The 14,073-nt window shown below is 34.4% G+C and overlaps 1 protein-coding gene across 1 annotated transcript in view; it reads left to right on the top strand.

The window, feature by feature from the left end:
* Nucleotides 1-14,073, top strand: part of LOC119837216 — a 178,957-nt gene that overhangs the window by 157,207 nt on the left and 7,677 nt on the right. The window contains exons 6-12 of the mRNA XM_038362743.1: nt 7-342; nt 774-1,008; nt 8,556-8,722; nt 9,039-9,171; nt 9,631-9,755; nt 11,413-11,504; nt 11,945-12,122. Of these exons, the coding sequence (XP_038218671.1) occupies nt 7-342; nt 774-1,008; nt 8,556-8,722; nt 9,039-9,171; nt 9,631-9,755; nt 11,413-11,504; nt 11,945-12,122 (1,266 nt within the window). The remainder of the gene's footprint in view (nt 1-6; nt 343-773; nt 1,009-8,555; nt 8,723-9,038; nt 9,172-9,630; nt 9,756-11,412; nt 11,505-11,944; nt 12,123-14,073) is intronic.

Genomic DNA, 14,073 nt, shown 5'->3' with positions numbered 1-14,073 from the left:
ATGTCAAAAAGGAAAAACCCAGAAACAAAACGCAGGTGAACCAAAACCTCGGCCTCGGCGGGCCATCGACGTCAATGCAATATGATAAAATCGAACCTCCGAAGAGTCCTAAAGTGAACCAAGCGAAATATGAGACACATTTCAATTTTGAACCGGAAACCGTGAAGAGGAGAGGCAGCGAGCCGAGAACGAAGAAGTTAAAAGAGAAAGAGTATTATAAAGATGAAGTGGCGAAGTTGAGGAGACAGCTGGAAGGGACTGAGGTTTTTACGACTACGAGAAGGAGATCTTCTGCGCACCAGCACTCTGTACCGCCGCCGTCGTCGAGGCGACAATCTACTGGTATGAACTCAGAATTTTACAATATTTTATTATTAAGTAGTATACGTTTGCTGTAGATCTCGTTAGCTCAATAGTTATAACAATTTAATGAGTATTGAAATCCTGAAAGAACAACCCAGGGTTTGTTGTCGATAGAAGATTCTCAGAAGAAATTACTCAGAAGCGTTGCACATTATGTCGCTTCAAGAGTACTGCTTAAAAAAGGATGAAAAAATAAAAATTCTGCAAAAGCCATACATATAATATTATTGAATTCATATTATACTATTATTAGAAATACAATTACATGTACCTCGAAGCTCTTTTCTCATAAAACGATTATATCCTCATCTCATTCACATACCTAACTTTCTATAACAGAACTGAAAGCAAGACCCAGACGTTAGGAATGTATTATTACCATAACTTATACAGACTACTTTGTTTACCAGCAGCTCAAGTCCACGTAACAGCAAATCCCCTGGACTCGGCTTCGTCCATGCCAGCCGGGCGCACGACCATAGTAGTCCAGCAGCCCTCCCTCTCCCTGGACTATGGAGGCTGTTCCACCATTCTCATCAGGGATGGGGAGGACGCCCGCCGCAATAGCCGGTGTGACCACATCCAACAACTTTTGGATGTCACCAGCCAGTTCACCTCGGAAGATCTACATGAGTTTGATAAGAGGTAATGTATTTCACAGTATCATATAAGTTATAAACTGACCTAAATATAACGTTGTCTTCACAATTATTAAGGTAAAAAACTTAATAAAGCTTTTTAAACAACGCTCTCTTAAAAGCTCTTATCTAATTATATGTTTGTTTATGTAAAGAACAATTTTAAATTTGTGAATTGAAACGCTTATGTTTAGGCATATTCACTGTAACCTTGGTTGAGGATAGATCAATAATAAATGTCATTATATACTGTTTTTGTTTCTTACGGGATGCTGTTAAAACACAATTTTCTCGTGGATTCCTTTAATTACAGGAGGCTTTTAATATAAAATATAATAACAATTAAAAGTATTGTAACAAAAAAATACAGGTAAAAGCTCTGGCTCTTTCATATAAATCTTCAAAAATCCCTGCAAAATACCTTCTAAATTATTTCTTAAATATAGCCACTTCTTCGTTTATAATATTAATAAAATGAAAAAAAATCACAATGTTTCACATTATACGAGTCCCTGCAAAAAATAATTTAACCAAGCCACATTCTGCGAAACCGATCATTTTATGACAGTCCTTTCATAACGTTTATAATGAAATATTTTTTCCACGTGTAAAACATTTCAAAAACGGTAAAGCCGGAAAATTTTGTAAGTGTAACAACAGCATTGTGATGAAATAAATTATCTGACAGGGGATGAACGGAGCCGTTAATTAATGTGAACACAAAAGAAAGTTTTGTTCGTAAAATATTTACATTTATTGGATGGTTATTTATTTTCAATTATGCCATTCTGTGAAATCGCTTTAATTATTAACAGTTAATTGTGCACAAAGTAAAATTTACAATAAGTAGGGTAACTGACTATTTTTATTTGGTTCGGGCCTTCTTAACCTATATCTGTAAATATCTATACGTGTAAATTAATTATCAATGTGATGACAATGTCTCCTTTTCGCACGATATACAAGTAGCAAATCAAATTCCAATAATTATAGAAAGAAAACAGTTAAAAGACATTCAATTAAAACGTCTCGCCTCACCTGACACGACCTGTATTTTAATCAATAGCCAAATTGAAACTGTGAGGGAAAATTAAAGGAATAACAAGAAATAAGGCGCGAATTCAACACAAAGATACTCGAAGACATTGTTTTTTATTTTTTGGACTAGTCATCCTGTTTTCATGAGATTTGTGTAAAATCGTGTTGCTTCTAAAGTACAGAGACCGGTTCTGTGTGTTATATCAGTGTAATGTAACAAGCGATGCATTTTCCTATTTAAATAGCTATTGATTAATCGATTTTTTAAAGATATTTCATTTATTTTAGACCTTACCGCTTTATAACTTAAAGAGTTTCTTAATGCTTTGCAAACCAAGGCAGAACGCCACGAATAATTTTCTTGAAACCTAGCTTTCTAACACTGATATAATTTGTGTGGACTCTCCCTATTTAAAGTAAGAAAATACCTAAAATCACATTAAGTATTCTGAGTATCTTCTCCCATAATCCACTTGGCACCGAGTCACGACACTTCGTAAAGCCAATGAACAGTAAAGTGATATTTTATAAAACAAACTTGCGTATGAATTACGAACAACCTAAAATAACATAAAATACATTGTTATTATATTATCCACATAGCCTCATGTTATATTCATGAAATGTTTATTTACATTAGCATTAACGATTGTGCATATATTACAACGTTTAGTATATTAGAGACTGGACTTAAGGTAAAAGTAGAAAGGTTTTAAATAATATAAGATCTTTTTTTAACCTGGGACGATAAACGATTCACGTGCGTTTATCTATCACCTTAGCTTATATGACTTTTTGTTTGTTTGCCTGTTGATTACCCAATAGTATCTTAATGTAGTTTGAAAATAATTTTAAGCTAAATTCCCGGCGTCGTTACAATTAAAATTATGTCAGGTCGTTTCTTTCATGCTTTTATGTTAAATCCAAACAAGATTATTTATTAACTTATGTTTTGTCCGTACAAATATTATAATGTGCATGTGTGCACATATATTTGTCTTTCATTCACGCCGTAATGCAACGATTTTATGTGATTTTTGTGTCTGGAGATAGCTGGGTAGGACGTTAGAGAATGACATAAGCGCGAGCGAAGTCGCGAGCAGAAAGCTATATCAATTTATTTTATTTAACAATTACAATACAGAAACATGTTATTTACCGACTGAAACATTGTTTTTCTCTTAACGACCCGGGCAATTAATCGCCGGTTAGGGAACAAATTATTGATGGTGTGGCAGTAAATGAGAACATTTCTTAAAGATGGGATCCTAATGTGATGTTGGAAAAACTTGGAAAATAACTACGTATTGAGTAGCCTCCTTGGTACATTGGTTTATGTGTGAGTAGACCGAGGTGTCCTGGGTTCAATTCCCGGTGGAGACTAACAAAAGAAAAAAAAGTTTCGGTCTGAGAGGATACAGAAGGCTGTTTACCTACCTGTCCATAAAGAAAAGGTCATTGAACCAGGTGTATATCATCTGCCCCATACTTATAAGTTCTATTAATTAAGTATTTGCACTTTTTTTCCCTGTACGCCTGGTTTGTTTGAATCTATAAATAAATTTTAACATTAAATGCAAAGTATACATATTTGTCTTAGCCTTTATTTGTTTTGGCCTCCTTGGTACAGTGGTTAACGCGTGAGCGTAGAACCGAGAGGTCCTGGGTTCGATTCCTGGTGGGGACGCACAAAAAAATGTCTCGGTCTGGTAGGACAAAGAAGGCTGATCACCTACTTGTCCATAAAGAAAATCGATCAGTGAAACAGATGTATATCATCTGCCCCATACCCCAGTAAGGGTAACGGGACTTCACTTTTTTTTATACATATTTGCATAAATATTGGTAAAACAAATAAGGCACTGAGAAGTCAACAAAGAAATAACAAACTGAATGAAGAAAGTATTATACAGTGCTTTTCAAATTCTTTTTATCTTACTTTTCGATAAAATCCTAACACTAATTCTTGGTGTGTTGATTCGAAACGTTTTATTAAATTTCCGCTTATACATTCATATCTTCAGTATTTACTACCCCTAAAGTGAAATCGAACAAACATCGTAACCGTGACGTCTTAATGCAGTAATAATTCCAGTGTGGTGTTGTGGGGGGCCTAAACGATAATCCATTGTTTTTTATTGAAGACACCTTACAGAACAGACACCAATATTTATATATTCAATAGTTATTAAAAACATGAATTGTATAAATAGGAAAGCCATGTGTTTTATTACTTGATGATATTTAATTACATATTTTTTTTAATCAATTGAATATAAAGTCTAATAGACATAAAACTGAAATTGAACAATACTTATTAACATTGTTCAACTTTATTTAAAAATATACAGACTTATTCAAATATCAAATTCATTATTAATTTTTAATTTATCAAAATCTTCTATATCTAATGTCACCTCTGTAACTACGCTTGTTCCTGACTGAAACAATAATACATTGCGCTTGTAAAATATAAAAAAAAAATATATAAAATTCTCGAACACACTGATGTTTGATGTGTTTGTTGTTTTGCTGTGACAGCTAAGCTTTTAATTTAAAGCCCTGTAATTCTATGCAATCCGATCCGACGTCGAATAGAATTTATGTATTGTTTTTTGTTTTTTATGGAACAGATAACTAGCTGCGTCCCACAGTTTTAACTGCCTAAATGTGTTTATATATGACACTCATATTATAAATGATTGGATGTTTGTCCGTCAACCACGCTGAATCTACTGAAGGGATTTTCTTGAAATTTGGTATATAGACATGAGCTGACTTTGGTGATAGAATAATTTTTATCTCGATTAATTGCCCCCTTGGGATAAAACAGGAATCTCGATACCCGGGCGGAGCCGGGACGAACGTCTAGTATATTTTTGGTATATATTTTTGGTACATTATCGTGTAAACATGTAAACATGTAACATGTACTTAGTAAAATTTTAAAATTTTATTAATGATATATAAATGTCTGTAGTACTTTTCGCTTGAACCGTTTTTGCACATGCAAAGTATTTATATAAATATCGGCAATTGTTGAAGCGATTACTGATTCATTTTATGCGACCGCACCACGCCCGTCGAAAATGTTACGAAAATAAAATAGTACATATTACACAAATAATGACTAAAATAATTTGAAAGGTTGAGTTAGAATCACGATTGCTGTTAAAAATGCAATTATTATCAAATTAATACCTAAAAAGCGCACAGGTTACTATCTAAAACCATCCAACATTTATCGGATGGTAAAAAACATCCACATTTTTCAATTTAACGCGTTAATAAAATGGCAAACCCTTCACCCTCCAGCCATTAATTATGGTTCGAATTTGCGCCTAAATTGCTTTGTAATAACGGTGTTTAACGTTCAATTGTCTGCCAAATAAAATGGTAATTTAACTTGAATGAGATCATTATTATACTCATATCTTTGAAATTTGTTATTAGTTTCAGTTGTCTATAAAAATAATGTTTTGGTTACTAAATTATCTCAGTTTTAGTTGAATATAGAATAAGAAAATATATAATATGTCGTCGTCGGCAGTGGAGCTGGTGAGTCACCGGATCATAAGCGCTACCACAAATATTAACATTTGTGTAAACAAGGATTTACGAGAGGAACGGAAGAGCAAGGGGAAGTCGTAAGAAAATGCAAGCAGGCCTCCCCCATTCTCTGAACAAAACACAATAACATTCGCCCGCTACTATTCACGCCGATTCTTGTGGAGGTGTGGTACTTCACCCGGTATGAGCTCAAATCGTGCCGAAGCGTGCTGGATTCTCACATTTTATTTAGACAGTAAATACCTATAATTATTTTTCGCTTTCAATAATCTGTTCAGTATTTTGGTCTGTAGATCGTGCCAAAGAAATGGACATGTACAGTCTGTATGTATGTACATACGCTCCAAAAATCGTAACCTTTTATCACAGTATTAAGTTAAAAACATTTATTGTCTATCAATATGATTGATTTATAAGATGGAAATATGTCACACGATGTCACACTTTATGATATTTGTGATGTCTTCATTCACCAATAGGTGAAGTTATGATGTAGATAGGTAATGTGCGAAAAACATATCATTTCAATTTAATTTCTATATACTATATACTATTTCTATATTATCGAAGTGGAAAGCTTGAAATGATGCCATTCCTATTCGTTCTAAAATAACTTTGGTAAATAACGATATTTATTCTAAAACCTCCACAAACTCACATTTACAACAACTAGCATATTCATCTCAAATGTTTTATTCTATATGTTAATTAAGACAAATAACAATGTCTTTGTATTTGAAATAAGGAGTTTCGTTCTAACCACAGTCATGTTTTGTTTATCTTCGTAATATATATATCTCTTGTAATCACAAGCTTTGAAACAAATGTATATTCAAACATCACATTCATACAACAAGGCTTCTTTAAAACTCCTTTTGAACGACTTTATAGCTTATTATCTTAATTAAAGAATACAATTAATGGGTAGTTTCATAAAGCAATATTTGAATAGTTTGAACCATACATGGAAATTGTCATAATACCAGCTTTGCTTCGCAGTGTCCCCCTGATTGTACATGGTATGTAGCCTTCTTCAAAATATAGACTAGCTATTCATCAAATAAACAATTTTCATTTGATATTGCAGTTCCCGAGATTAATGTGACAAACTAATCAACAAACTGAATAATTGATCTACCAAGGCATAGCCCAGCTCCTGTACCGATCGGGCTGAAACTTAGCATGCATATAGTCATTGGCCTCTATTATGTAGTAGCATATCGGGTAGGACTGAGAATCGGCCAACTTCTATTTTCATACCCCTAAATGATAAGAGTAAGGCAGAACAGCGTTTGACGGGTCAGCTAGTTTTAATATAGATTCAATCACATGAAATCTCTTATAAATTATACACGAAGAACATAATTCTCACTAAGCATCAATTTACAATATCGTCACTTCCATTATCATGTTTTAAAAATGTATTTAAAACCTTTAGAACAACTGGGGCTATTGAATATTAATCTTTAGGCTACGCCCGCGCTTAAAATCACAAACTGTATGCCTTAAATATTCTTTACAAGTTTTAAAAATACATCTTTTCAAGCGGTATTAGCGATGGCTTATTATCACAGTATCTAAATATGGGTCAATGATAAGCGCTCTCAAGAAAAAGGGATGAATCTTCTTTAAAAACTTCATTCCGCAGTTCGCTTGCAGTTTTGCTTGGCTATTTTCGTGCATGTATCGCTGAAAATGTTAACTTTTTAGTTTTGTAATTTCGTAGTCTCACTTATTATGGAGAGTATTATTCGGAATCTAAGGATATATTGACTGTCTCAGTTTTCTCGGCACAACAATGCGCAATCGAAGATTGTAGAGGACTCGGTTCGATTCCTTGTCTAGTGTACATTTTTCTTTAGTGAAAAAAAATTGCAGCAAAACGAAATAGTATATTCATATTCCTTGTGTGGTATTATTAGAATTTGTTCATGTTTTTTTGTACTGTATTTTTACAAAAACCACATAAGAACAGTATCTCGTATCTATTTCTATATAAATACTTATACCAATACTAATAACAAAACCAATATCTTTTTGTCTAAATTGTTAATAAATGGAACTAATTCTATGCATGGAGGCGGGATTTGACACCTGTGCCACGGTTAATTTAAGCTTTTATGTGTGTCATCGTTAATTTACGCTGTGTTGTTTTTCGTTCCAAATAAACAAATTTGAATTGTGAAATTTTGCATATCGCTACTCATACTCAGTTGTTAAGATTTAACTCAAAAAATCAAATCAAATTTCCGATTTTGATTCCTTTCGGTCCGATAACTTATTCAATGATTTAGGTACGTGTACATGAAGATTTGTTCGGGTAGACTGGTCTCTAAAGTTCAGACGTAACAAACCCAAAAAAATACAATCAAATTCAGAACTTCTTCTTTTTTAATGTCGGTTGAAAATATAGTCACAAACACACGGTTGACATGAATAATAAGGGTTTTCTTTCATGTTTATCAAGCACTGGTTACATTATTTTCTTTTTGTCGTCACGATATTTGAAACTCCTTTCTGTAATTACTGCAGTACTAAACAAAAAAAAGAGTTTTTTGTTTAGTACTGCTGAGAGATGTTTGAAAATACTGATACTCTAGCCCTAAAGTTGAGTTCAAAACTCCAAATCGGCAGGTTATATAATGGATAAAAAGTTCCCCATTCACAAATAAAACCATACATCAGAGCAACGTGTATTTGACAGGTTTATTCATTCACCAGAGCGAACTTTGGGATACTGATGTTGTAATTCTATTTTATACATCTATACGTGTATAGCAATAAATATGCTGGTTGTTTTGTAACGTCTAACGAACATTTTGTTTAACAAAAATAATTGAAAGATTACAAGATACAATATACATGTCGTAATCGTGGTGAACTATTTTTTTTTCTTTGTAAATTCTGCTTAGTTTCTTCTATGTTCTACACGATCTCTTCTTCCAGATACGGCAGTCCACACCACTCCAGGTCACAGTCCGTGAAGGCGGGCAGGTCCAGAACTGGGGAGCGGCAGCTGCTGGGTCTGCCACAGCAGCGGGCGAGGGTCGCCTCCATGCCGAACACTGGTGTCGAAGAGGAGTACTATAGACTGCGCCATTTTAGCATTACTGGTAATTGAACTTTGTCCTCCTGCCATTTTTGGCATTAGGTCACGGACGACAGTTATTGTTCTCTTCTTGTTTCAATTTTTATTATGAAAGGGCAAATTTTTGTGCCGATAGGTTTGTCAAATAAAAACAATAACCAACCTTGCTTAGGTTATAATTCTCTCAGATGCTATTATTGTTTAAGATTATATTTTAATGTAATGTGAATAAAATATGCTATCTTTCAGAATACAGACTCAAAATTAAACACACAATTGAACAGCATGTCTATAAACTATAATTCTAATTTGCTTACTACCCATATTTGCTAACTCACCAGGTAAAGGAGTAGTGAACCGCGGAGACTCCCTCAGGTCACGTCGCTCCAGATCAAACACCTCTGTTGCATCAAGCGCTTCCAGCACCGAAGCTGTCACCAGAGCATCAGCACCATGTTCCTTGGCATCTTCTAGGTGAATCTGGGTTCTAGATACTGCCATAGACAAATTGCATAGATTCTAGAAGATTCTATAGGCATATTGCACATGTTCTCGGTAGTGAAGATACGTAAACATCAACAGTACATCTTCAGTTTCTTCACCACCTCCAATCCACCACAAATTTCTGATCGAATCTGTATTAGTTAATTGGTACAAAGAGCCAGTAAACTCTGAATTTACGGATATGCTTTAACATGGTTGTCTGGCTCAAGCTAGTTGTATAAACCTTTCCCTCACCCTTCCCAATCCATTCCTTCTTTCCAGTCGTCTTTTCCTTATCCCTTTCGCCTTAAAGGCAGCGCATTCGCAGAGGCACTACCTCTCCGGAAGTTCATGGGCGGTGTTGTTCGGTTACCACCAGGCGAACCACCAGCTCAGTTGCCCGCTTATGGCATAAAAATAAAGTAAAATAATAGAGATATTATTTACCAGGGACTCTTCAGCGGGCCTCAGCTCTTACAGGGTGTTGGTGCTGGGCGGACCTGGCGTGGGCAAGTCCAGCCTCGTGGGACAGTTTATGACGTCAGAATATTTGCATGCATATGACACTAGTATAGGTAAGTAAATACCACTAGTAAATTTATAATATAACAAAAAAAGGAGATAGAATCGCCTCATTCTCTCGATCTAATGTTGACTGTTTGTTTTTTGTGTTTTATACCTACTTCAGAACTTTCGAGTGGTTAGACTGCTGTTCTAGTTTTATTCGAAATATTAGGTGCCTTTTGTGGACCCATTAAAATTTGGCCTAGTTCTGACAATAGTTGATCGTTCCGGTTTTTGTTCGAAAATAATTATTCTTACTATATTTGTTAATTGCTTAAGGAAACTTATAATCTTTGTCATTAGTATAACATACTGCAAAGAAATTTAAAACGAGTTAGCCTATATATTATAGGTTTTATTCAATTTGAAGCGTATTTGAAGCTCAATCCGTATCGATAGCGCTAACACACAAACACAACAAAAGAGACATTAATAGAGTAGCAAACAGCAATACATCAAACACAGGTGAGGGTGTATTCTAATTGATTACAAGTGTAACAGCTGTCTGTCGGATGACTGATCTCTGCTGAGACTGATCCCTGATCGTATCCTATATTTGATTCCGGTTCACACGGGTGTAATGTGGAACTAATATATAGGCTGAACTTGATTATGGCTAAAAATGATTTTAAAAGGGCAACTGCAGTGTTTCTTTCTGGCTCTTCTCTGTAGATACTGCTTGCCGAAGCGGTGGTAAAATTTAAAATTATGTGTTTTGCCGAAAAGCGCATCTGAAGGACTCAAAATATTTATTCATTAATTCAGACTGAGTTTATGAATAATAGTTTTAGTTTTGTGGAATATAGTCTAAACAATAAGTGGAAATGGTGAAAAATTAAGAGCCCAGAATAATGTTTAGAAAAAGGTAACCGGTGCATAAGTTAAAAAAGGTATTTTGTTTCTATGAATATCTCGGAAACTTTTATATAAGAGATTTTAGAAATGTTTGAATTTGGAAATTTCCATTTTGAAAACAATCGTCTCCCGTAACATCCCCCAAAACTCTATCTGCATTATTTATATTTTTACGCGCAAAATTGAAATCCGTGCTGCAATGTCTATTTAATATTTTGAATGTGCATATAACTGATTAAAATATAAATGCAGAAAATTTCAAATAACTTACTCCCCTTGGAAATGTGAGTTAAAGTTAATTTGATAACAATTTCTTTCGTTATCATTGTGCTCACATTCAAAATGTTTAAATATAAAGTATAAACTTTTCACCTCGTGGGGCCTCTCTTGTGAGGAATCTTAACGCAATCACGCTGTGAAAGTTTAAAAAATGTTATTGTTATAAAAGAGGGTAAAGTTTTATACGCTTCAAAGTTCTCTAAACGTAAGAATATAGAATATTATGAATAAATTAAAGTTCTGGAAGCGAAGCATTTAATTTTTTTTCTAAAATAAAATATCCTACTAATATTATAAATGCGAAAGTTTGTAAGGATGTGTGTATTTGTTGCTCTTTCAAGCAAAATCTACTTAACCGATTGCAATGATATTTGGTACGTAGATAGCTGGACAACTGGAAAAACATATAGGCAACTTTTTATCCTGATATTCCTACGGGATACGGACTTACGCGGGTGAAACCGCGGGGCACAGTTAGTATGTCACATGTTTCATTAAAATATTGCTAAGTATTGTTCTTTGTTTTTATTACAGATGACGAATCCGGAGAGAAATCAGTGTGTGTGCTGCTAGCTGGAGAAGAATCCGAGATAACGTTCCTGGATTCACCCCCGGATACTATTATTGTAAGTTGTAACGTATTTCCTAATTGTGGAAACATTATTGTTACATTGTAATTGTATAATGCTTTTGCATTGTAATATTTAACATACCACTTTCTATATTATTTTAATTTAAAAATTTTAAATTACCAAATCTTTCTTTTAAACACAAAAAACTGTTAACATTTACTTTATTTGTGAATACTCTGTCTGTTTAATGAAAAATGTATATCTTTTATTAATACTACAGTTGAAATAATGGAAGGAAATCAAAATATAAAACAAAGCCATGCGATAGCAAAGAAAGTTTCGACAGCTTTGGTTTTTAGCGATGACCCATACGAATTGTGGCTTATAACACAAAATGTATTGCCAGTCATCAACATAAATATTACACACACAATATTCGCAGTCTCTATACATTATGGAACTCTGTTTTATATTAAATCTTATTACAACAACAGTCAGAAGGCTGCGCGCACGGCTACTGCGTGGTGTACTCCACAGCGGATCGCGGCAGCTTTGCGGAAGCCGAGAAACGACTGCAGACGCTGTGGGCGGCGGGGCACACCGCCAGGCGGGCGGTGATACTCGTGGGGAACAAGGCGGATTTGGCGAGATCCAGGGTCGTGCCTACTGATGGTAGGTATAGCCCTTTGTTACAGATGCTTCTGGTGAGTAAAAGGCGGACACGGCGAGATCTGGCTTTCCCACTGACGGATACTATACCCTTCTATTTTGACATTGCTATCTTTTGGTAGGTAACAATGTGAGATGGTCGAATGGTATACATTCCTTTTAAGTTAGTGGAGGAAGGTATAAGTACGTGCCTGTGGTGTTTTATTTATATGAAGGGAGAAGCCTGTCATCATCATCAGACCATATTTGTTCCCACTGCTGGGACACAGGCCTCCTATGAGGGTTCAGGCCATAATCCACCACGCTGGCCAAGTGCGGGTTGGCAGATGTCGCATGTCGTCGAAATTTTGATTCTTGGACATGCCGGTTTCCTCACGATGTTTTCCTTCACCGTTTTAAGCAGTGGTGATGTTATCCACATGTGCAGATAAATTGAAAAATCAATTTATTTCCTGCACGCTCGGCCCGGTCTCGAACCTCGGCTTGTCGATTTTGAAGTCCGAGGTTCTCACCACTGAGCCACCACTGCTTCTGCCTGTATTTACCTTCTATTTATATATGACGTTAAAGTGTCAGTGGCGATTACATCATAAAACCATAAAAGTTATGACTGAGAGTAAATGGAGGTATCCTCATTAAAAAATAATGATATTTAAGATGTTTTAGCTTTTGATATGGCCATATAAATAATACTATCGTTTTATGTATTTTATATTGCTGGCAATAAAATAAATATGCTCGTTTGCCTTTTTTCAAACCGCCCCAATCTATTAGGTAATATGATCAATTGATTGTTAACACCAATATTATAAATAGGTTTGTTTGTTTGTTGCTGATAAACTAAAAACTACTGGATCGATTAAAAAAAATCTTTCACCATTAGAAAGCTGCATCTTCGCTGAGTGACATTGGCTACATACATATGTACCACGGACGAAGCGGGGGAGAACTGCTAGTCATTGTTATTTTAATAGCTAATAACGATATGAAAATAAATAAATGAAATATTCATTTAAATAGATTGCATGAGTACAAATAATAAAATTAATTAAAATGATGTAATACATTACAGATATCAAACGATAAACGTAATTACAAAATGTATCATCGGAGTTAATACATAAATAATAATGAGACTCAAATATAATCTCATTTCATTTATCTACATTCAATCTATTACAAACGGAATTAAAGCATTTTAATTATTGCTTTCGATTTAATAAACATTATAAGTGACTTATTCCTCATTTATATTATATATACATATATACATTTATATATTTTCATATTTTAGTTTCTCGGGCGCTTTTTCTTTGGAAATTAGGAACTTGCTCAATCGATATTTCAATAACGAAGGAGTTTGTCATTGCAGCTTAATTTATACGAATGAATCGTTGGAAACGTTGGCTTAAATTGAAACTAACTGTTTGTCCCGGCTCCGTCCTAGTAAAAACAAAAATTGCGTAACTAATTTTACATGAAATAATAATAAGGTTGACGGAACCAATGGGGAAGCCTAGTGAGGTAGGAATTTTTTAAAAAGAGTAAGTAATATTTGAGTCAATAAACATCATTACATGCAGACCTTAATAAGTTAGTACATTTTAATAGTTACTGCAATTGATTCAAATCTTTTTTTTTCGACCGATACGAGATTATTTTCTTGAAGACATAATAAGTGCGTATTGTACACACAAAGTATTAGTTAAAAATATACCTACCCAAATCATAACCAATAATTAGTAAGTACGTTTAGACAATTTGCATTGTAAATCCGTAGCAGTCAGCAGATGTTGACTTCATTGAATAAATACGAAGCAAAAGGTCACCGAATTATAAATAAAATAGGACAGAAAATGAACAAATTTATATTTAGCCTTTCTGGGTATCCGTTGAAAATATCAGTGACTTTTTTTCGTGGTTAAACATCGCGCTTCAGTCAGTATATTGATGG

This window comes from Zerene cesonia, chromosome 26 (assembly GCF_012273895.1).
Source record: "Zerene cesonia ecotype Mississippi chromosome 26, Zerene_cesonia_1.1, whole genome shotgun sequence".
In the NCBI taxonomy this organism is placed as follows: Eukaryota; Metazoa; Arthropoda; class Insecta; order Lepidoptera; family Pieridae; genus Zerene; species Zerene cesonia.
This window is presented reverse-complemented; position numbering and strand designations above follow the sequence as displayed.